Raw genomic sequence first — 22966 nt, 5'->3', positions numbered from 1 at the left:
AGGATTTGTGCCTATGATTTTTTACTGGAACTACTCCAGCTTGAGCCCCATGAAATCCAGGCCAGCACCTTCTCCATCAAGAAATTCAGAGGCCTTCTCTGTCTCTGTTTCTCTCTCTCTGCCTCTGTCTCTGTCTCTCTCTCTGACTCTCACTTCATTGGTAAAGAGTCAAGATCCAGGTCTGGTGAACTCTTTGCGTTTGCACCCCAAGTGGTTAATGTGTTAACATTATTGCTGCTAGTGCCACAAAAGCTCAATATTTTGAATGTGTAGTCTATCCTTACAGACAACGTGACTGTAAACTTGTTAAAGCTCTTCTACCGTAGCTTTCTGTAGATGCTGTACTGATTTGTTGTGTGGCGTGGCAAGAACTGGTAACACACACTTCCTAACTTGAGTATTTCAACAAATTAAAATGAATTTGTTAAAATACTGTTATGAGGTAAAAATGTATTATTATCATCGGAAATAAGTCACAACTCTACCCTGGAAGAACTGGGGCACCAACCCCCAGGTTTCCTCAGTGTGCAATCTACGGAGAACGAGCAATGTCAGTTTCCTAATGGATAAACTTCAGTTGCCAAGCCACACAGATGCACAATCCTTTTTCACCATAGGAAACACACATGGGTATATTGCTCAAACTGGATAGTGTAAAGGAAAAATGATGTGTCTGTTATTTTATCACTTAAATTTCATTTAGAGTTGTTCTTACCATTCACTTTTGCAAAATTTATATCTATTTTTTAAGATCACTTTCTACAATTCTTCTTAATTAAGACTACTGAATATTTAAAAGAAACATTAGTAGGTTGAGAATTAAAGACACACACACACACACACCCACACACTCACACACCAATCTCCCTGATAGAAGTACATGTTTACATACATTAATAGACATACACAGAAATACCGCAGTCAGATGGCCAGGAACAGTGAATTCTAATATATTACTATATTGGAAGCCTATACAGTGATTAAATGAATAAACTATTCATGCACAATGCTACATGACTGAAATCATGAGTGAATTAGAAAACCCACTGTATTATTCTAGTTAAATAGCTAAACCAGTTAAATAGCCAAACCTGGAAAGATTGAACAGTTTGTGACGTTACTAGTTGCGGTTGTTAGCTCTGGAAATGTGGGACCCAAGAAGAGGTTTGGTGTCCTGGTAATTTCTATTTCTTGACAAAAGTTTGGTTACAGGAGTATTCAGTTTTTAAAAATATACATATGGTGCAGGGATAATGAAGAGGGGGAAAGAATAAGTAAGTATGGCTATAATTTAGTGCATGTAAAGAGAAAGGCTGAATATTCCCTAATGATTCTTCCCCCTTCTAGGACCATATTTTTAGTTTTGCTGAATCCAAAGAGCAGGGATCTGTATTTCCTGTCTATATCTACCGTCCTCAGAGTAGTTTTATGCAGAGACCAGATTCCCTCACCGTCCAGCTATCATGAGCTCTCTCTCTGATGCCTTCTTCCTCATCTTGGTGTAGAGGTCCATGGTGAAGAGGGTGCTGGCACTATTGAAGATGGAGGTCAGGGTGCTCATAAGAGAAGCCAACATGACTGACAGCATCAGGCCTCGCAGTCCTGGGGTCAGGAGAGGGTGCAAGCTCTGGTTATACAGCATGTCATTCATGGCTTATGAGTGATTTGCTCAATCAAAGAGCCTCAAGGATAAAACAGTCACTTACAGAGTTATTAGCTAGTGTGATTATCAATGAACATTGTCTCTGAATTTTTCTTGGAGATTTAATCAGTCAACACACACAAATGTATTGAAACACAAAAGCTTCAATACGTGTTAGGTACTATGATTATTTATACAAAATGACTACATCATCACAGAATACTTAAAACAAATGTTAGTCAAATTAGCCATACTTGAATGTAAAAATAAAATGTGGTAGTGAAATCCTTGGTGTTTAAATGTGTGAGTTCAATTTTAAAAAGACAAAGTTATCATCTGGCTGGTTAGCTTCTGTGGTTTAAATTGGCTTATGAAATGTAAACATCTGGATTTATAATGCTCAGGTTATAATATTCATTGCTCAGGTTCAGCTTAGTATTAGTTTAGTGCTAAATGTTTACATAAAGGTCATGTGCTGGGAACCACTTTAGGTGATACTGCTGAAAAACCTTCATGGGCAAAGCTGATGGTCTTGAACCATTGCAGGAGCTTAATCCTTCACTTCCTTCCCTCCATCAGTTATGACTCCAGGCCTCCCAGTCCAGGGTAAGATGACATGCATTTGACCTTGAGTATATGGGTTATTGTTCCTTTAGTTTGAATAAGCTTTTGTATGTCAAGGAGGAAAAAAAATGGCACAAGTGTCAGACAAGACTCCAGGCCACTTAGGTCTATCAGCTCTGTACTTGCTCTGTTTATGTTTTCCACAGCAATGATCAGTTTCTGAAATTATAATAATCAGGATTTCATAGGTTATAACTTATTATCTAGACTGTAAATCTATAGTGAGTTCTAAGGTGTAGGGTGTTGGAAGGGTGTGTTTGTCACTGTGTATTCAAATGCTGATTTCTGTACCCACAGAGTTTACAGTCCAGACTTCGGCACTATAATTATTAGGAAGCATCTCCTGCCTTGGTATGTTGTAAACTTCGTTCATCACCTTCTGATTGGTTAAATAAAGAGCTGAACAGCCAATTTCTGGGCAGGAGAGAATAAGGTGGGACTTCCAAGCTTAGTAAGATGGCAGGTAATGAGCCACACGGCTGCGGAGTAGGCCAGGCCACTACTGACAGGTTAGAATAGCTGAATATCTGCCCATCTATAGGGAAGCTTTTAATAAAGATAAAGGTTTCTGTATCAGAATTCAGAACAGGGCAGGCAAAGCAGAAACCTTGCATTTTACAGAAAGGCAATCATATTTATTTTACTGATAAATTATGGTATCCAAAGCAACGAGAAATGGCATACACTTTGGTACAAAGCATGTGCACTGGGTGATATTGGTCTAAAGAAGTCTGGGTGAAGTTTTTATTTTCTGACTTTGCCCCTTTGTAGCGTTACAAGTTTTCCTTGGCTAATAAATCATGTAGATGTTAACTGATCTGGGAGACAGCCTTCATCCTGGGCAGCTGTTCTTCTAAGAGAAATTAGCTCCTGTCTGAAATCTGCAGACCCATCCAGGGTGTGACTGGTAGGCTGTGACTGAGTCTCAAGAACTATCTGATGAAAATAATGGAACTAACAGAAGGGTCAGCAGAGAGTCTGCTCCAGTGTGTTTCTCATGGGCCTTGTATCCCTCTAGACATGGTACGGGTGTTTACTAACCATCAGGCATCAGTTCCAGCACCAGGGTGGGGTAGGCATAGTTGGTGCAGCCAACTGGAGTTCCACACTGTTTCACACACTCAGAAGGCACGACACAGGCCACCTTATCTGAGAAGAGACACAGTTCATTGAGCAGGACCAGCTAGGTACAATCTGCAATGGGACAGAGGGAAGATGAAAGATCATAGATGGGAGAAGCTATCCTTGTCTAGAAATTGAATACTGAACCCTGAATTTGGTGCTAGGAGTCTAGTTACCCTTCATCAAAACCTTCTGCCGTGTCTCACACTGGCAGCAACCTTGGCACCGACCTGCAGGGCAAGCATCCCTTTTGGGTGTGGTCTAGCATTAGAGCAGACATGGGAGGTGATCCCATCCTCTGATAAGTGGTAGAAGACTGAAAACTGTCAGGCAAGATCCCAGATCACCCAGTCACTTCTGCTCTCTGTATCTTGCTCTGTTTATGGTCTCCAGAGCAATGATCACTCCCCAAATTCTAAAAATCAGAACCTCATACTAGTATAGCCTAGTATCTATACTGAAAAACTACAATGAGTTCCAAAGTGTTGGGCAATTATGCTTACTTTATTGATAAATTGTAGGCTCCAAACAATGCCTGAAAAATGGTATTTTTCATTTAGAATTAAAATATTTTCTACATCTAGTCAGGGTTAACCATCTCTAAGCATCTAAAGTGTGGCTCCTGAAGATCAGCTGGGTGACAATTCAATAAGTGATGACATTTGCCACTTTGAGAGTTGCACAATATCTTTATGAAAGCAGTTTAAGAATAATTTACTTATTTTTATTTTATGTGCATTGGTGTTTTGCCTGATTGTATGTCTGTGGCTGTCAGATCTTGGAGGTACAGACATTGTTAGCTGCCAGGTGGGTATTGCGAATTGAACCTGGGTCCTCTTGAAGAACAATCAGGGCTCTTAACTGCTGAGCCATCTCTCTAGCCCCCCCCAACCCCTTTAATGAAAATTTTACTTGGAGCATATTATCATGGTTGCTTAAAAAAAAACAAACAAATAACCTAATGAAGAACCACCTAGACCAATAATACTTTAACATTAACTTTTCAAAATTATTTTTGCTCATTTATAAATCTTGTTCAAGAAATAGTACGCATGTATACAGTTTATCCATGGTCATGTTATATGTGTCTGTGTGTACATGCATGCGTGTAGGCCAGAGGTCAATATTAAGCATCTTTCTCCATAACCCTCCACCTTATCTTTTGATTAGTATTACTCAGTGAACCAGATACTCACTATTTCAAAGCAATTAGTTGGATAGTAAGATACAGGATCCTGTCTCTGCCTTGTAGGATGGGGGCTACCTTTATACACTGCCATGCCTAGCTTTTTTTTTCTGGGTTCTGGATAACCATAGTCAGATTCTCACGCTTACACAGAATTTTTTTGAGGCAGGGTCTCCACCTCGCCCCTGAGCTTGGAGTCTAGTTTTGGGTAGGCTGGTGTCCAATGAGCTCTGGGGATCTGCCTATCTTTGTCTCTCTAGCACAGGAGCTGCAGACACTGCACGCAATACTGTCCCTGGCTCTTATGGGGTTGTTGGGTTTTTAAACTCGGGTTTTTTTGAATTTGTGGTAGGTATTTTACAGACTGAGCTACCTGGACTATCTCTTGGACTATCTCACATTACATCCACAAATGGAACACGATGCACAGTTTCCCATGTCTGCAAGGACACAGGCAGCATGTATGAAAGTGATCCTTTAAGAGTGCCATGTCTGTCAAATGTTCCACCTCTGATTCTTTTCCCAGAAGCTCCTCCCTCCATCTCTCATTCTAACCTATCGAAGTTTCTCTTATCTTAAAAACCACAGACATCAGCATAGAGAAGAGGAGTCACGTGTCCCATGGCTTGCCTGTGTACAGAATGCGGCTGATCATCCCTGGTATCACCATGAGGAACATGGGCAGCAGCTTCAGGTAGCCACACACTATGCAGGCAGCCTTCACATGAGACATGTTCTTGCCACACAAGCAGCGCTGTACAGTGACCTGCCGGGAAAAACCAATGTACTTTAGTGTAACAATCTGATAATGACTTTAAACAAGGTGAGAATACACTTTCAAGTTTATTTTCATAATAAAAAAAATCATACTGTTGGAACTGGAGAGATGGCTCAGCCACGAAGCACACTTACTGCTCTTAGATAGGCTCTAGATTCAGTTCTCAGCAGCCCTGCGGTGGCTCACCACCACCTATGGCTCAGTGGTTAAAGATGTTGGTTGCTCGTCCATAGGACCTGGCTTTGAGTGACGGTACCCACTTGGTAGATAGCTGCCATCTGTAACTTTCTGTTCCAGGGAATTTGATGCCCTCTACTGGCTTCTTTGGGCACCAGGCACACATGTCCAGACACACATACAGACTAAAACAACCACACACATAAAAATAAATATTTTTTAAATGCCATGAAGAAAATAGGGTCATCGGGGACCAATTTTTTTTGTCTTTTACTTTGTGTTTTGAGGTTATAATGTAATTACATTTCTCCTTTCCCTTTCCTTCCATCAAACACTTCTGTATACCCTTCCTTGCTGTCTTACAAATTCATGACCTCTTTTTTCATTGTTATTGCATGCATTATATATACATATATATGTTCCCAAATATACCTGATCAGTATATATGTCAGTAAATTTATCTGCATAAAGTTATTTGTATGTATGTTTTTGGGAGCTAACAATTTAGTAATAAATATCCAATTGGTATGCTCTTCACTGGGGAAGACTATTTCTCCTGCTGTCAGTATTTTGTAGTTGTAATTATTTGTGTAAGACTGAGGCCTCTCGGGCTTTTCTAGGAGACATATATTAACATAACTAAGGCAACATACAGGAAGCTCACAGCCAACATCTTCCTTAATAGAGGAAATTTCTAAGCTTCTCCATTAAAGTCAGTAATGTCAACTCTTCAGACTCCTCTTCAACATAGTGCTTCAAGTCCTCACTAGAGCAATAAAGGTGATAAAGAGGATATAAGTAGGAAAGGAAGAATTCAAAGTGTCTCTATTTGTAGGTGGTACTATTTATTATACATATAAAAGACCCTAAAATTTTATACAGGTGGCAAGTAATTCAGCAAACCAGCAAGATACAAAATTAACACCACCGTAGCCTTCTTGAATACAAATGATAAATATGCCGGGAAGAAAATCAATAAAACAATGTTATTCAAAATTGTTTCAAAATCTTGAAATAAATATAATTAAGGCTTGTACAACCAAAATTTTAAGACAATGAAAAAATACAATTGAAAATGATACCAGATAATAGAAAAGCATCCTGTGCTCATTGATTGGTAGGATTAATACTGTGAAAACGTCCATCTTACCAAAAGCAATCTACATATTCAGTGAAATCCCTATTCAAATTATAATAAAAATTCTTCATATAAATTGGAAAGATAATCTTAAACTTAATATGAAAATAAGAAAGACTCAGGGTAGAGAAAAAAATCCTGAAAAAGAAAACACTGCTGAAAGGTTTTGTTTTCATTTCAAGTTATACTTTAGAGTTATAGTAATGAAAACAGCATGGTATTGGCATAAAAACAAGTTCATTGACCAGTGGAATAGAATTGAGGGCCCAAATATAGACCCACACTCACACATCCATTTGATTTTTTTTATAGCTCATCCTGCACAAAACTGAACTTCACATGGATAAGGGATGTCAATAAAGGACCTGCTATTCTGCAGCCGACAGAGAAGAAAGTAGGCAATATGCTTGAGCTCATTGGCACATAAAAGACTTTCTGAACAGGATCCTGATAGTGCACACATTAAGACTCATATTTAACTAATGGGACCTCATGAAACCAAAGAGTTTCTGCATAAAAGACGTAAAGTAAAGGACACCATAGCCAGAATAAAAGAGCAGTCTAGAAAATTGGGAAATATGCTATACATCTGATAGAGGGTTAATATCTAGACTATATAAAGAACTCAAAAAATTAAACACTAAGAAACCTAGCAATCCAACTAAAAGTGGAGCATAGACCTAAACAGAGAGTTATCAAATGATGAAATTAAAGTAGCTGAGAAACACTTTAAAAGTGTTCAACATCCTTGCCAGACAGTGGTGGCACACACCCTTAATCCCAGCACTCAGGAGGCAGAGGCAGGCAGATTTCTGTGAGTTCAAGACCAGCCTGGTCTACAGAGCTAGTTCTAATACAGAAACTCTGTCTCTAAAAACAAAACAACAGCAACAAAAGTTCACTATCCTTCACCATCAATGCAGGGAGATCCAAATTAAAATTACTTTAAAAGTTCATCTTACCCCAATTAGAATGGCTAAGGTTAACAAGACAATCAGAAACAAATACTGGAGAGGATGTGGGGAAGAGGAACATTTATTCACTGAGAATTCAAACAGGGGCAACTGCTATGAAAATCAAAGTGGAGGTTTCTCAAAAAGCTAAAAATACATTTTCTATATGATCCAGCTCTCCCACTCTTCAGTTTATGCTCCAAGAAATTACTATCCCATTCTAGAGATACTTGCTTCTCCATCTGAATTCCCTTCAGTTGATGAATGAATGATAAAACATGGTATATTTATAAAAGTAAGTACAAATTAACTATTAAATCAATTATTAAAAATGAAATTGCCAGGTAAGTGGAGGGAGTTAGAAATAGTCATTCTGAATGAGGTACCCCAGGCCCAGAAAGACAAATGTCTCTCTTGCTCTCATCTATGAATAGTCACTTTGAATCGGAAGATATGTGTTTCAAGTGGAGTATCTATAGAGGTCAGGCTATATGAAGGGATTTTCATGGGGAATAAGGACACACTGGTATAAAGGGTAAAGGGGGAAATAATGGAATAAGAATGGTTAAACTGAGATGATAGGGTAGAAAAGAGACTATGGGAAGGGGTAAATAACACTAAGGATCTCTTGAAAAGACATAAGGAAACACACTAGTATAAAAGTTTACACACACACACACACACACACATTGTTAAAATGAAGTTACCTTATAACAGAGCAGGAGTGCCACTACTAGATTCCTGAAGCTAATACATACAATTTCCAGTGCTAGTTATGGGTTACTTCTTCTTTTTTTTTTTTTTTTCCAATGCAGTTTATTCAGGAACCTTGAACAATCATCTGACCCTGGGTAAAGCCAGCCCACTTTAAATAGCCTCTGGGTAGCCAACCTCAGCATGACACGTGGGCAATGCAGATAGGTCCACATACATGGAAGCAAGCCAGATCCTCAGCCTTAGCCAAATGTGGAGTTGTTTGTGACAGAGAGCACTCACCATCGGGAAGGTGGAAGGCGGAAACCAGCTCCATCGTTACTTCTTTAAGTAGGGATGGATAATGAGGTACCATAGGCGGCTCCCTTAAAATTACAGGTTATTGCCATTGCTCTTGGCTACCCTTGAGAACTTGACAATTAGATCCTAGTGCTGAAGACATCATGTAGTTGAGTGACAAAATATCAAGCTAATACAGACCTGGAAAGTTCATCCGTGCTGGACAGCTTTCATAGAGCTGGAAGGTGCTAAAAACAAGCTACAAGAGGAGAAGACTCATCATCAGCCATACTCAGCTGTTAGCCCTGCAAGCTATAATCATGACTGGTCTAGCAAGACGTGACCACTGGTGAAGCATGAATATGATTGGGAGTAACCAATGACTTTATCATTGGGATTAAAGTTCCACTCCACAACATGAAGCTCATACATGACAACATTATCACACCAAGAACCTGTAGCCAGTCAAGACATTGTCCCTAGAGAAGAACCTAATATTATGCTGCTAAATGGACATAATATTCAACTCACTCCTAATGGCTTACTCTCTACTCATAACTCAGTGCATCTCTGAACTCTCATCTGAGAATCTTGGATTTGCAGAAGATGATTATTAATACAGAAAACAAACAATTGGACAAGTAATAAAGTGCAGAATGACTAGCCTTAAAGAGGAACATATGTGCTGGGCAGTGGTGGTGTCTGCCTTTAATTCCAGCACTCATAAGGTAGAGGCAGGCAGATCGCTATGAGTTCTAGGCCAGCCTGGTGTACAGAGTGAGTTCCAAGAGAGCCAGGGCTACACAGAGAAACCCTGTCTCAAAAAAGAAAGAAAGAAAGAGAAAGAAAGAAAGAGAAAAATAATTAAATGAAAAAGAAGAGAAAGAAAAGAAAAGAAAAAGAAAAAGAATATATGTACTACCCATAACCCCATTCAAGGCTCAGGGATCAATGCAAAAGAGGAGCAGAAAAAGTGTAAGAACAAGAGGAAGTGGCTGACTACGAGGAAATATCTGGACACATAGGGCAACTACATACAGGAACTCACAATGATTGTGACACCATGCACAGAACCTGTTGAAGCTCAAGCCAGACCAGATCCCAGCACTAGAGAGGGGAATGGAGCTACTGACAATCATTAGCTGCTGGGAGAAGAAGAGAGTTTAGCCTCTAATATGTTGACCACACTCCAGTGGAAGGCCACACATCTAATAAGACTTGAGCAGCACAAATTGGCCTTGAAGAATTGAAAGGGGATACAAAGTTCGGCGGTTGGATCTGGGAGAGTTGAGAGGCTGATATGATTGAACAACACACTGAAGAAAACTTTCAAAGAACAATATTTAAATACATATTATATTTTCTATTTTAGAAAAAATATATCTGTATTAGTGGGGAGGATGGAACAACAGGAGATGGGTTGTGGGAACTGAAGAAGAAAAGTTGAGCGGGATCCAAGATGGCAGCGACCAGCACGCACAGTACCTGAGGGGAAGAGGATCTGAAACTCAGTAATTGGTGAGTGGAGTGGCAGCTGAAGCCAGAACATTGACACTGAGGCTTCCTGGGCACAAGGGGACAACCCATGACCTGGGACAGTTTGGATCCAGGTCACCTGCGGACTTTTCCAGGGACTGAGAGTGGCGAATATTCCATCCCCCTGAACTTCCCATTGTCAGGCCCCCTCTTCAGTGAAGGAGGCAGCCCACAGTTCCCACTGCTCCTAGCACAGAACTCCCTGCTCAGTGTCTGAGAAAGAGAAGGCAGGCCTCCAAGTCCCTCAGTGGCAGGCGGCTGAACAGGCCACCCAGGTTTGCTGGGCTACCCAGATCTGTGGACAGCTGACAGGCTTCCCAAGGCCTCCCAGCAGGCATCTGTGCCAGCAGCCTCCCAGTTTTGTGGCTGTGGCTGGACTCCCAGTGGGCCGCAATACCAGCCTCCAAGTTCTGCAGTTGCAGCACCACTGAGCTGACGGATCTCCTACACTTGCATTTGCCCTGGCAGGCCCAAATCTGAGAGTAGAGAACAGGGGGAATTAGGCCTGTGCTTTCCAATTAGGCCTGCTAGAGAGTGGCTGCACCTTCAAGTAAGTGCTTGCAGAGCCCCAGATCCAGGGACCCTCTACACTAGCAGCTAGACATTGGATCCCTCCCACCCACACCCCCACTGTGGGCCACATAAGGATTCTTGGGACAGCATTCTCAACATTGAAGCCCCTGTTTTGTGGATCTACCAGTGGAGTCCAGGTAAACAATTCCTGGAGCCCATGCAGATCTGAATACCAGAAGGACAGTATGACAGGCCTGTAGGCCACTGAGGAATTCAGGGAATCTGTGCATGTGCATTGCATCTGTGAATAGCACCAGCGCCCCACCCTCCTGGGCCTGCATACCCCCTGCCCCACATTTCAGGCATCTACACTCTCTACTACCCTGTCCTTCAAGGTACTCTTCCACACACACACCAGCGCTTGCTCTCGCACACTTGTGCACTCACGCAGGCGACCTTCCTCCTTTAGGTACAACTGAAACACCAATGCACACTATGCAACCAGTGGACCTCTCTCATATTCCTGAAGAATACTCCAGACACCAGAGAAAGACTATACTTCAGACCCAGGCTGAAATATAGAATCCATGAACACACAGCGAAGGTTATGGATAAGCAGATGGCCAGAGGTCGGAGAAAAGAACACATCCAACAAAAATCAGGACATCATGGCTTTACCAGCAAATCAGTGGACATTCCAATCCATCGGGAACATAGGAAAATTATTTTAAAGCTATACTTATCCAGTTATTAGAGGGACATAAAGAGGAAATGAACAAATCTCTCAAAGAAATAGCCACCCAAATGGAGGTAAATAAAGAGGAAACAAACAAAACTCTCAAAGAAATACAGGCAAATACAGCCAAACAAGTAGAGGCACAAGTAGAGACACAATTAGTGGCATATAGAGAGGAAACAAGCAAACAAAAAAATAGAGGCCATCATAGAAAGACAAGAATCCACATTTCAATAAATGAAAGAAATGGTGCAAGACATGAAAACAGAATTAGAATCAATAAAACACAGAGAAAGCCCTGGATCTGGAGAACTTAGAGAAAAGATCAGGAACCACAAAAATAAGAATCAACAATAGAATACAAGAGATGGAAGATAATCTCAGGTGCTGAAGATACAGTTGCAGAAAATGATACAACTCTCAAAGAAAAAGTAAAATTGGAAACGTTCCAAACAAAAACATCCAAGAAATCAAGGACACCATGAAAATTAAATTAAGAATAATAAGAATAGATGAAAAAGAAGATTCCAGGCTCCAAGGTCCAGAAAATATTTTCAAGAAAATCATAAAGAAGATTTTCCCAACTTAAAAAGAGAAATGTCCATAAACATACAAGAAGCCTACAGAACACCAAATAGACTAGACCAGAAAAGAAACTCCTCAAGTCACATCATAGTCAAAACACTAATCCTACAGAACAAAGAAAAATATGAAAAGGAGCAAGGGAAAAAGGCCAAGCAACATATAAATGTAGACCTATCAGAATCATACCAGACTTCTCAAGAGAAACTATGAAAGCCAGAAGGGTCTGGGCAGATGTCATGAAGACTTTAAGAAACCACAGATGCCAACGCAGACTACTATACCCAGCAAAGTTTTCAATCAACATAGGTGGAGAGAACAAAATATTCCGTGCCAAAACTAAACTTAAACAATATCTACACAGCAATCCAGCCCTACAGAAGATACTGGAAGGAAAACTCCTATCCAAAAAAACAGCTACACCCAAGAAAACATAGGATGTAGATAACTATACAACAAAAAACTAAAAGAAAACAAGCAATGAAACACAGTAACACCACCAACTCCACAATAAAAAAAACTAACATTCATTAGTCACTATTATCTATCAACATCAATGGACTTAACACGCCAATGAAAAGACAGACTAACAGAACAGTTGCAGAAACAGGATCCAACATTCTGCTGCATCTAAGAAACACACCTCTACAACAAAGATAAACACTACCTCAGAGTAAAGGGCTGAAAAAATGTTTTTCAAGCAAACAGACCCAGAAAACAAGCTGGGGTAGCTATCCTAATATCTAATAAAATAGACTCTCAGCCAAAGTTAATAACAAAAGATGAAAAGGGGCTCTTCATTCTCATCAAAGGAAAAATCCACCAGGAGGACAGCACAATTCTGAACATCTATGCCCCAAATACAAGAGCACCTACATTTGTAAATGAAACATTATTAAAGCTTAAATCACTCATCGATCCTAACACCTAAATCATGGGAGACTTCAACACTCCATTCTCACCAAGGTACAGATCATCTAGACAGAAGCTAAATAGGGAAATAATTTACAGAGGAAATGATTTACAGAGGTCCTAAATCAAATGGACCTACTAGATGTCTACAGAATTTTTCACCCAAATTCAAAAGAGTATACCTTTTTTCATCACCTCATGGAATAGTTGGTCACAAAGCAAGCCTCAACAGATACAAGAAGATTGAAATAATCCTTTCTATCCTATCTGATCACCATGGACTAAAGCTCGACATCAACAACAACAGAATTAGCAAAAAGCCTACACACACATGGAAACTGAACAACTTGCTACTCAATGACAGTTGGGTTAAGGAAGAAATAAAGAAAGAAATCAAAGACTTCCTAGAATTCAATGAAAATGAAGGCATAACATACCCATACTTATGGGACACAGTGAAAGCAGTGCTAAGAGGAAAATTCGTAGCACTAAGTGCCTTCAAGAAGAAATTCGAGACATCTAATTCAAGCAACTTAATGGCTCACCTAAAAGCCCCAGAAAAAAAAAGTAAGCAGACACACCAAAGAGGAGTAGACAGCTGTAAATAATCAGACTAAAATCAATAAATTAGAAACAAATAAAACAATTCAAAGAATCAATTAAACCAAGAGCTGGTTCTTTGAGAAAATCAACAAGATAGACAAACCCTTAGCCAAACTGACTAAAAGGCAGAGAAAAACTATCCAAATCAGCAAAATCAGAAATGAAAAGGGAGACATAAGAACAGACACTGAGGAAACCCTAACAATCATTAGGTCTTACTTCAAAAGCCTATATGCCACAAAATCTGAAAATCTAAATGAAATGGACAATTTCCAGGATATATTCCACTTACCAAAATTAAATCAAGATCAAGTAAATAAATTAAAGAGTCCTGCATTCCCCAAGGAAATAGAAGCAGTTATCAAAAGTCTCTCTGCCAAAAAAGCCCAGGGCCAGATGGTTTCAGCACAGAATTCTACAAGACCTTCAAAGAAAACATAACCCAAATTCTCTTCAAACTATTTCACAACACAGAAATAGAAGGTAGATTACCAAACTCATTCTATGATACCACAGTCACTTTGATGCCTAAACCACACAAAGACCCACCAACAAAAAAAAAAAAAAAAAAAAAAGAAAAGAAAAAAAAAAAAGAAAAAAGAAAACTTCAGACCTGTCTCTTTTGTGAATATTGGTGCAAAAATGCTCAATAAAATATTGGCAAACCAAATTCAAGAACACATAAAAGATATCATCCACCATCATCCCAGGCATGCAGGGGTGGTTCAATATACAAAAATCCATGAATATAATCTACCAAATAAACAAGCTAAAGAAGAAAAAACACATGATCATCTCCTTAGATGCTAAGAAAGCATTTGACAAAATCCAAAACCCATTCATGTTTAAAGTCTTGGAGACACCAGGGATAAAAGGCATATACCTAAACATAGGAAAGCCAATATACAACAAGCCTATAGCCAACATCAAACTAAACGGAGAAAAACTTAAATCAATCCCACTGAAATCAGGGACAAGACAAGGCTGCCCACTCTCTCCACATATCTTCAACATAGTACTTGAAGTCCTAGCAAGAGCAATAAGACAACTAAAGGAGACCAACCGGATACTAATCAGAAAGGAAGAAGTCGAAGTATCACTATTTGCAGATGATATAATAGTACACATGAGTGACCCCAAAAATTCAACCAGAGAATACTTTCTGCTAATAAACACCTTCAGCAAAGTGGCTGGATACAAAATTAACTCAAAAAAATCAGAAGCCCTCCTGTATACCAAAGACAAATGGCTGAGAAAGAAATGAGGGAAACAACACCCTTCACAATAGCCACTAATAACATAAAGTAGCTTGGTGTGACTCTATCCAAGCAAGTGAAAGACCTGTTTGAAAAAAACTTCAAGTCCCTGAAGAAAGAAATTGAAGAAGATATCAGGAGACAGAAATGTCTCCTGTGCTCATGGAACGGAACGGTAAGATGAACATAGTGAAAATGGCTATCTTGCCAAAAGCAATCTACAGATTCAATGCAGTTCCCATCAAAATACCAAGACAATTCTTTAACAGACCTAGAAAGAAAATTCTCAACTTCATTTGGAAAAAGAAAAAACCCCAGAATGTCCAAAATGATCCTGTACAACAACAGATCATCTGGAGGTATCGCTACCTCTGATCTCAAGCTGTATTACAGAGCAATAGCAATAAAAACTGCATGGTACTGGCATGGAAACAGAATGGTGGATCAATGGAATCAAATAGAAGACCCAGAAATAAAGCCACACACCTACGGATACTTGATTTTTGACAAAGAAGCCAAAACCATATAATAGAAAAAAAGACAGCATATTTAACAAATGGTGCTGGTCTAGCTGGATGTCTACATATAGAAAAAATACAAATAGATCCATGTTTACTGCCCTCCACAAAACTAAAGTCCAAGTGTATCAAAGATCTTAAGATAAAACCAGATACACTAAATCTGGTAGAAGAAAAAGTGGGAAGAGCCTAGAACTCATTAGCACAGGAGAGAACTTCTTGAACAGAACACCAACAGCACAGGCTCTAAGATCAACAAACAATAAATGGGACCTCATGAAACTGAAAAGCTTTTGTAAAGCAAATGACACCACTGTTATCAGACAAAAACGACAGCCTACAGACTGGGAAAGGATCTTCACCAACCCTATATCTGACAGAGGGCTGATATCCAGAATATATAAAGAACTAAAGAAGTTAAAAAGCAAAAAATCAAGTAATACAATTAAAAAATTGGGTACAGAGCTATACAGAGAATTATCAATTTAGAAATACTGAATTGCAGAGAAACACTTAAAGAAATGCCCAACATCCTTAGTCATCAGGGAAATGCAAATCAAAACAATCCTGAGATTTCACCTTACATCCATCAGCATGGCTAAGATAAAAAACTCACGTGACAATACATGCTGGAGAGGATGTGGAGAAAGGGGAACTCTCCTCCACGGCTGGTGGGAATGTAAACTTGTACAAACACTTTGGAAATCAATCTGGCATTTTCAGACAATTAGGAATAGCGCTTCTTCAAGATCCAGTTACACTACTCCTAGGCATATGTCCAAAATATGCTCAAGTATACAACAAGGACATTTGCTCAACCATGTTCATAGCAGGTTTATTTTTAATAGCCAGAACCTGGAAACAACCCAGATGTTCCTCAAACGAAGAATGGATACAGAAATTGTGGTTCATTTACACAATGGAATACTACTCAGCAATTAAAAACAAGGAAATCATGAAATTTGCAGGCAAATGGGGGGAACTAGAAAAGATCATTCTGAGTGAGGTATCCCAGAAGAAAGACACACATGGTATATACTCCCTTTATAAGTGGATATTAGACATATAATATAGGATAAACATACTAAAACCTGTACATCTAAAGAAGCTAATCATGAAGGAAGACCCTGGGTAAGATGATCAATCCTCACTCAGAAAGACCAACAGGATTGACATTGGAAGAAGAAGAAAACAGGAAATAGGACAGGAGCCTACCACAGAGAGACTCTGAAAGACTCTACCCAGCAGCATATCAAAGCAGATGCTGAGACTCATAACCAAACTTTGGGCAGAGTGCAGGGAATCTTATAAAAGAAGGGGGAGACAGTAAGAGCTAGAGAGGACAGGAACTCCACAAGGAGAGCAACAGAACCAAAAAATCTGGGCACAGGAGTCTTTTCTGAGACTGATACTCCAACCAAGGACCATGCATGAGATAACTTAGAACCCTTGCACAGATGTAGCCTATGGCAGCTCAGTGTCCAAGTGGGTTCCCTACTAATGGGAACAGGGACTGTCTCTGACATGAAGTCAGTGGCCTACTCTTTGACCACTTCCCCCCTGAGGGGGATGCAACCTTACCTGGCCACAGAGGAGAACAATGCACCACTCCTCGTAAGACCTGATAGTGTAGGGTCAGATGGAAGGGGAGGAAGACCCCCCCCATCAGTGGACTTCGGGAGGGGCATGGGTGCAAAGGAGGGAGGGAGGTTGTATTTGGGAGGGGATGAAGGAAGGGCCTACAGTTGGGATACAAAGTGCATAAACTGTAATTAATATAAAAAAACAAAAAAAAAAAAAACCAAAAAAAGAAAAGTTGAATTCTCAACTAACAGAAAGATCTGAAAACTAAAAAGCTTAAAAAGAGAGCTATAAGTATTTGAACCACTTCTGGGAATGTTATTGGTAAAATTCTGATTCAGTCTTTCACTGTACACTTGGAGAGTACTCATTTCTTCAAAAATGACAAGTCAACTGTGTCACAGAATATGCTAAATACAGTGATTTGGGAATGGAAATAAATACCGAAACACTTTAGTGAAAGATCTGAATGCATTTCTCTCTGATGGTGTTAACATGGTGCAGGGAGGAGGGACCAAAACATCTATTTTCTACAAAACACATAAAAGTGTTTGACAGTTTAAATATTATCACGAGTACAAAACAGGAAGTAGATGCTTTTTTTGAGTCAAGAAAAATACAAATATAAATAATATAAATAATAAGCCACACATGCAAATGTACATGCTCACCTGATCTGCACACCAGTACCATATAGCTAGAATGGTCATTCCGAATATCAGTCCTGGCCATGGGATGTCACCAGTGATGGGATCCCGGAAGATGTGGAAGGCATCCGGCTGAGGAGTGTAGCATTTGGGGTTGATGGTCAGGTTGTCCCCCTCAACCACAGAGGGAATGGCGTTCATGTACTTCTCTGTGAAGCTCTCATAACCACCGACTTCAGCAAACGCTAGAAAGGCAGCAGATCAAACACTGTGAATGTTTCAAACACCTCATGTTCACGAGTGCTCCACTGAGCGAAGGTACTTGAGTACTTCCTGTTAGCCTGGTCATGTCTTCAGCACTTTCCCCCAATGATCCATGGTGTCTTTATTTTTCTCCGCTGGGATTGTCCATGGTAGAATATTGACATTCACAGAGAACTCAAAGCAAGTAATTCTTTAACATTGTTTCTTTTTGAGAAGAAGGACACCCAAGCACCCACCCCAGCCCTGCGGCTGTGGGTGCCACTATGATGAGCGAATATGTGATGGAGAGATGGGAAAGACAGAGTATGTGGTGGAGAGTCGGAGAGAAAATGAAGCTGTGGACCAAGGCGGAGCTGGCGACTCAATGGCTTTGAGGAACAGGCTGATAGGAGAAGCCTGAGAAACCACTGGAGGCCACGGTGATGTTTTTTGGCCCAGGCTGCCACTGAGGACAACATCTGAGTCCATGGTCCTACTTCAGCTGGGGTCTGTGTCAATGCCTGTGACCCAAGTTACCATGAAATGCTATGGGATGTCCCTGGTCTGGGCTTCCACCTGAGACCTTGTGATTTCTGAGCGCTGTGCTGCTGCAGTGTGTGTGTGTGTGTGTGTGTGTGTGTGTGTGTGTGTTTGTGTGTGTGTGCATGTGTATGGGGCAACATGCTCATCTGAGTGGCTGCACTGCCCCTGACACTATGGTGACATATAGGCCCATACTGATGCCTGGTGGGGGTTTGGACTGGGCAGTGGTCCTGTGTTGATTTCTGAGGCCTATGTTACCACCAAAGGCCATGCAGATGTTCCTAGTCTGGGATGCCACCTGAGGTCATGTTGATGTCCAAGCACTGTGCTGAGCCTGCCCTCCCACTCACCTGTGGCAGGACAGCTGGCTCCACACCTCATTGGCTAACACATTAGGGAAGGCTGGCCACACCACTCACTGGCAGCAGCATTCTGGAGAGCTGACCCTGCCCCCTTGTCTACCATTCAGTGGTGTGGGCATGGGAGAGACACCCCCATACCCACTGCCTCCGGTGGCAGGCAGGTGAGCTGCTTTCAAGGGCATGAGAGTGGGAGGGCTGGCCCTGAGCCTCACTGGCAGCAGTGCTCAGGAGAGTGGGCCCTACAGCTTGCCTAGACAGCACAGTAGAACTTGCCTTGGTGGTGGTGGTGAGCTGTCCCTGAGGGTGAGAGCACAGGAGAGCTGTCCATACCCACCATCTGTTGTGCACTGTGGCATAGGTGCAGGAGAGATGGCCTCCTGATATTTCCTCACCACCTGTGGTAGGTGGGTGTGCTGGCCCAGAGTGCAGGAGAGCTGGCCATTCCCCTCACTGGCTGCAGTGCTCTGAAGACTGCCCTTCCTCCCTGCTGCCACTCTCCATCTAAGCTTTGGTGGTGTGGGCACAGGAGAGCTGGCAAGCTGACCAACTCGACTTCCACCGAGGCCCAGATCCAGAGCTCTGAGTTGACCTATCCTAACATCTACTTCATCTACAAACTGCTGGAGCTTGTGAAGGGGCCTCTCTTGCAGATCGGATGACACAGGACAACAATAGGATAGCTAAGAGGAGTCCTGGTGAGGATCAAATATTGATAGTGAGGCAGAGACCAGAGGCCTCGAACCAGACCAATGAATGACTCATTGCAAAGTGAACATCTGCAAGAAAAGTTGTTTGGGCAAAAGTGTTTACTGTGTGACACACTGTATGACACGCCATAGCTTCCATAGAGAGATGGGTTTTTGTTTTCTTTTGTTCTATTATTTTCAATTTATGTATTTATTTTTTAATTTATTTAATTTATTTTTATTTTTTGTTTTCTTTTGGGGGTGAGGTTGCAAGGGTAGAGGGTGGAAAGATGAGTGGGATCTGGATACATAATGTGAAATTCATAAAGAATCAATAAAAAGTTTTCTTTTCAAAAGCAGTTTTTTTTAAAAAAATGAAATCACTTTCTTTTAATGAATTCACAAGTAAAAATAAATCAGACAGCTCATTTAAGATGGCCACTGAAATAGTATTTTCCCAGTACCAAACTCTATACATATCAGTGAAATTTCTATAGTTATAATGGCCATTCTGAAGTGATGGAGCTATGCTTATTGTTTTACACTTTCACAATCAATTACATTTTTATGCATTTATCCATCATGTACACTGACTGACAGACAGACAGACAGACAGTGTCTAGGAGGGAGTTATTAAAATGGCTTATAGGCTTATGGCTAGCACAAGAAAAGATGACTCTTGATGGAAAGACCAAGAATCAGATAGCTGATCAGTCCACAAGGCTGGATGTCTCTGCTGGTCTTCAGTCTAAACTGAAATTCTGAAGAAGTAGGTTCTAACACAAGTGAAGGAATACCTCAGTAGCAGGACAGATAAACTTGCCAGTGAGAGTGAGAGCAAGTACCCACAGAGCAAAAGTCCCCTTCTTCCATGTCCTGGCCACATCTTCTGTGGACTGCCACCAGTAGGTGTGGCCTGGACTTAGGGTGTGTCTCCTCACTTCAAAAGATCCATTATAGGAGTGCCCAGCCACTTGGGTTTTAGGTGATTCCAAATGTAATCAAGTTGATGATGAAAATTAGCCATCACAAGTCTACCCACTGTCTAGTTGACACACCATCACATCTTTTTATGTCCTATTTACTTTCCAAGAAGGACAAACTGTTGCCCTTCCTACAAAGAAAGAGATTTGATGCAGTAATCTGCCACCAGGTCACTGGTTGGTCACCTGGGGAATGGTGACATATTGAGGTCACAGTATTGGAACTCAGCCTTGGTGAGTGGCAGTTCATGTTTAGCCCATGTATAACCTCGATTTCTGCCACCATGGGCCCATTGGGCAATGGCAAAGATGGCTGGATAAAGAGGTTAACTGTCCACAGAATATGTCATGGTATCTACTTCGTTACTGTTAAAGTTACCCTTTGGTGAACATTTATATGAGACATAAGTATCTTCACATCCTTTTCCCATTTGGAGAGATATCTATCCAAATACTTTGTCCCCTGATGTCTTTCTTGTTATTCATTCAATCATGCCCTTTCCACATACCTGGCCACCCAACCAGCCTATTGGCTACAACCCATGAGCCAGTAAACAATCACACATCTGGCCATTTCTCCTTCCAAGCAAAATGTATGGCCATGTGTACTGCCCGAAGCTCTGCCCAGTGTGAACATTTACCTTCACAGGTATCTTTCATGGTTGTCCCAGAAGAGGGTTGTAATACTGCAGCTGTTCACTTTGGCTGGTGCCTACACAATGTGCAGAACCATTAAAACTATGCCTTAGTTTTCTCATACCCCATGAGGCTATAGGCACGCATTTGAGAGCAGAAGGCATTGACAGGAGTAAAAGCCATAAGCATTTGGGTAACTTCTTTATGTAAGTTGCTTGTGCCTTTAGGACCTGCTTGGCCTGATTACAAATATGCCACTTTTATTTGGTAACGAAATTGGAATTGTGCACATGCTACTTCATAGCTTTGTGAGTCAGATAACACTTAGCTCATGGTAGGCAGCTCAGGTAGTATGGTTCAGTTTTCAATTGTTCTGTTTCCACTAAGACCCAGTAGCAGGCCATGAGATGTATTTCTGCAGATGATGGGACGCCCTTGCTCCAAAATTCCAAGGGTCTCCTTTGTGGTTCATCTATAGGGGCATGCTAAGGGCTCCAAACTGCATCCATATCTGTCACGGTCTTCTGGGTCACAGAGTCCATAGAGCCATCTTCACAGCAGCCTGGACCTGTTTAAAAGCCTTCCCCTGTTCCAAGCCCACTCAAAGCTAATAGCTTTCTGAGACATGTGGTATTTGGGCTGGACAACACACTCAAGTGAGGAATGTGATGTCTCCAGAGTCCAAATAGGCCCACTAAACTTGTGCTTCTTTCTTGGTGGTGGGAGGGACCAAGCGCAATAACTTATTTTCACCTTAGAAGGAATATCTCTGTATGCCCACTGCCACTGGACTCCTAGGAATTTCACTGAGGTAGAAGGCCCTTGAATTTTGGATGAATATTTTACCATCAAGTCCAAAGTGGCCACTACCTCTTGTTGACTTGGTATCCAAACTCCACCCTTGCAACCTCCCCTCCAAAGAAAACAGAAAACCCACTAAAGCAAACCAAACATAGAAAACTCATCTCATTGTGGAAGCTATAGTGTATCACAGTGTGCCACACACTATGCCCTTTTGTCTATACATCTTTCCTTGCAAATTTCTCTGCAATGCATCATTGGTCCGGTTCAAGGCCTCTGGCTTCTGCTCCACCATCAATACTGGATCCTTTCCAGGTCTCTTCCGGAATAACTTGTTGTTACCCTGTGTCATGGAGATCCTGTGGCTGTGGATCAGCAGGACTGGCTCTTTCATGTGTTCAGCAGTTCATAGATGAGGTAAATGTTGGGGTGGGCCAACTCAAAGCTTTGGATCTGGGCCCGGGTAGCAGCTGAGTGGTCAGCTTTCCCATACTCACACTAGCAGGGCAAGCTCTCCAGCACTTCCCCAGCTATCTCATCCAATGCTTCAGCTGGTGAGGAGCAGGGCCAGCTCTCCCACTTTCATTCCCCAGGGTTCAGCTAGCCTGTAGCCATGTCATCAGAGCCAGCTCTACTGCACTGCCCAGTTGAGGTGAGGGCCTGCTCCCCCAAGCATTGCAGCTGGTGAGGGGTGGGGCCGGATCTCCAGAGTGCCACAGCCAGTGATGGGCAGGGCCAACTCTGCACAGCCCTTGGCCATCAAGGTGGTCCCAGGTGGCAGCCTCAACCAGGAATGTTCCACATGGTCTAAACTGGTAATCTGAGCCACAGACTCATACTGCTGCACAGCCTTAGACCCTGATATGACCCTTAGCAGCAGCACTGGCTGGGATTTGACCATGCCACCTGCCCTCAGGTGGCAGGGCAGGCTACTTACAACAGTATACCTCTCCACCCTGAAGTTTCCAGCGCTACCTCTCTCCACGATGCTCAAACTGTTCTGCTTCTTTTTCTTTCCCATCTTTCCACCATATACCTGCACATTGTAGTGGTCCCTGAAGTGGCCAGACTATGTAGCAAGTGGATTTCTGGTGTCCTCCACCTGCCCACACCTCATAGCATGGCAGGTGGCTGGCCTTTGGGCACTTTCTGTTCACTCATACCATGTTGTGTGGAGTCAGGTGGGCCTCCGGATGTCCTCCCTTGCCCTACTCT

General features: G+C 41.5%; 1 protein-coding gene across 1 annotated transcript in view; it reads right to left on the bottom strand.

The window, feature by feature from the left end:
• LOC110561761 (solute carrier family 5 member 4-like) overlaps window positions 1–22966 on the bottom strand; it is a 77367-nt gene that overhangs the window by 9240 nt on the left and 45161 nt on the right. Inside the window, exons 8-11 of the mRNA XM_060369345.1 lie at window positions 17522–17742; window positions 5205–5340; window positions 3308–3415; window positions 1452–1602 (exon numbers count right to left, since the gene is read on the bottom strand). Coding sequence (XP_060225328.1) covers window positions 1452–1602; window positions 3308–3415; window positions 5205–5340; window positions 17522–17742 — 616 coding nt within the window. The remainder of the gene's footprint in view (window positions 1–1451; window positions 1603–3307; window positions 3416–5204; window positions 5341–17521; window positions 17743–22966) is intronic.

This window comes from Meriones unguiculatus, chromosome 16 (genome assembly GCF_030254825.1).
Source record: "Meriones unguiculatus strain TT.TT164.6M chromosome 16, Bangor_MerUng_6.1, whole genome shotgun sequence".
NCBI classification, from domain to species: Eukaryota; Metazoa; Chordata; class Mammalia; order Rodentia; family Muridae; genus Meriones; species Meriones unguiculatus.
This window is presented reverse-complemented; position numbering and strand designations above follow the sequence as displayed.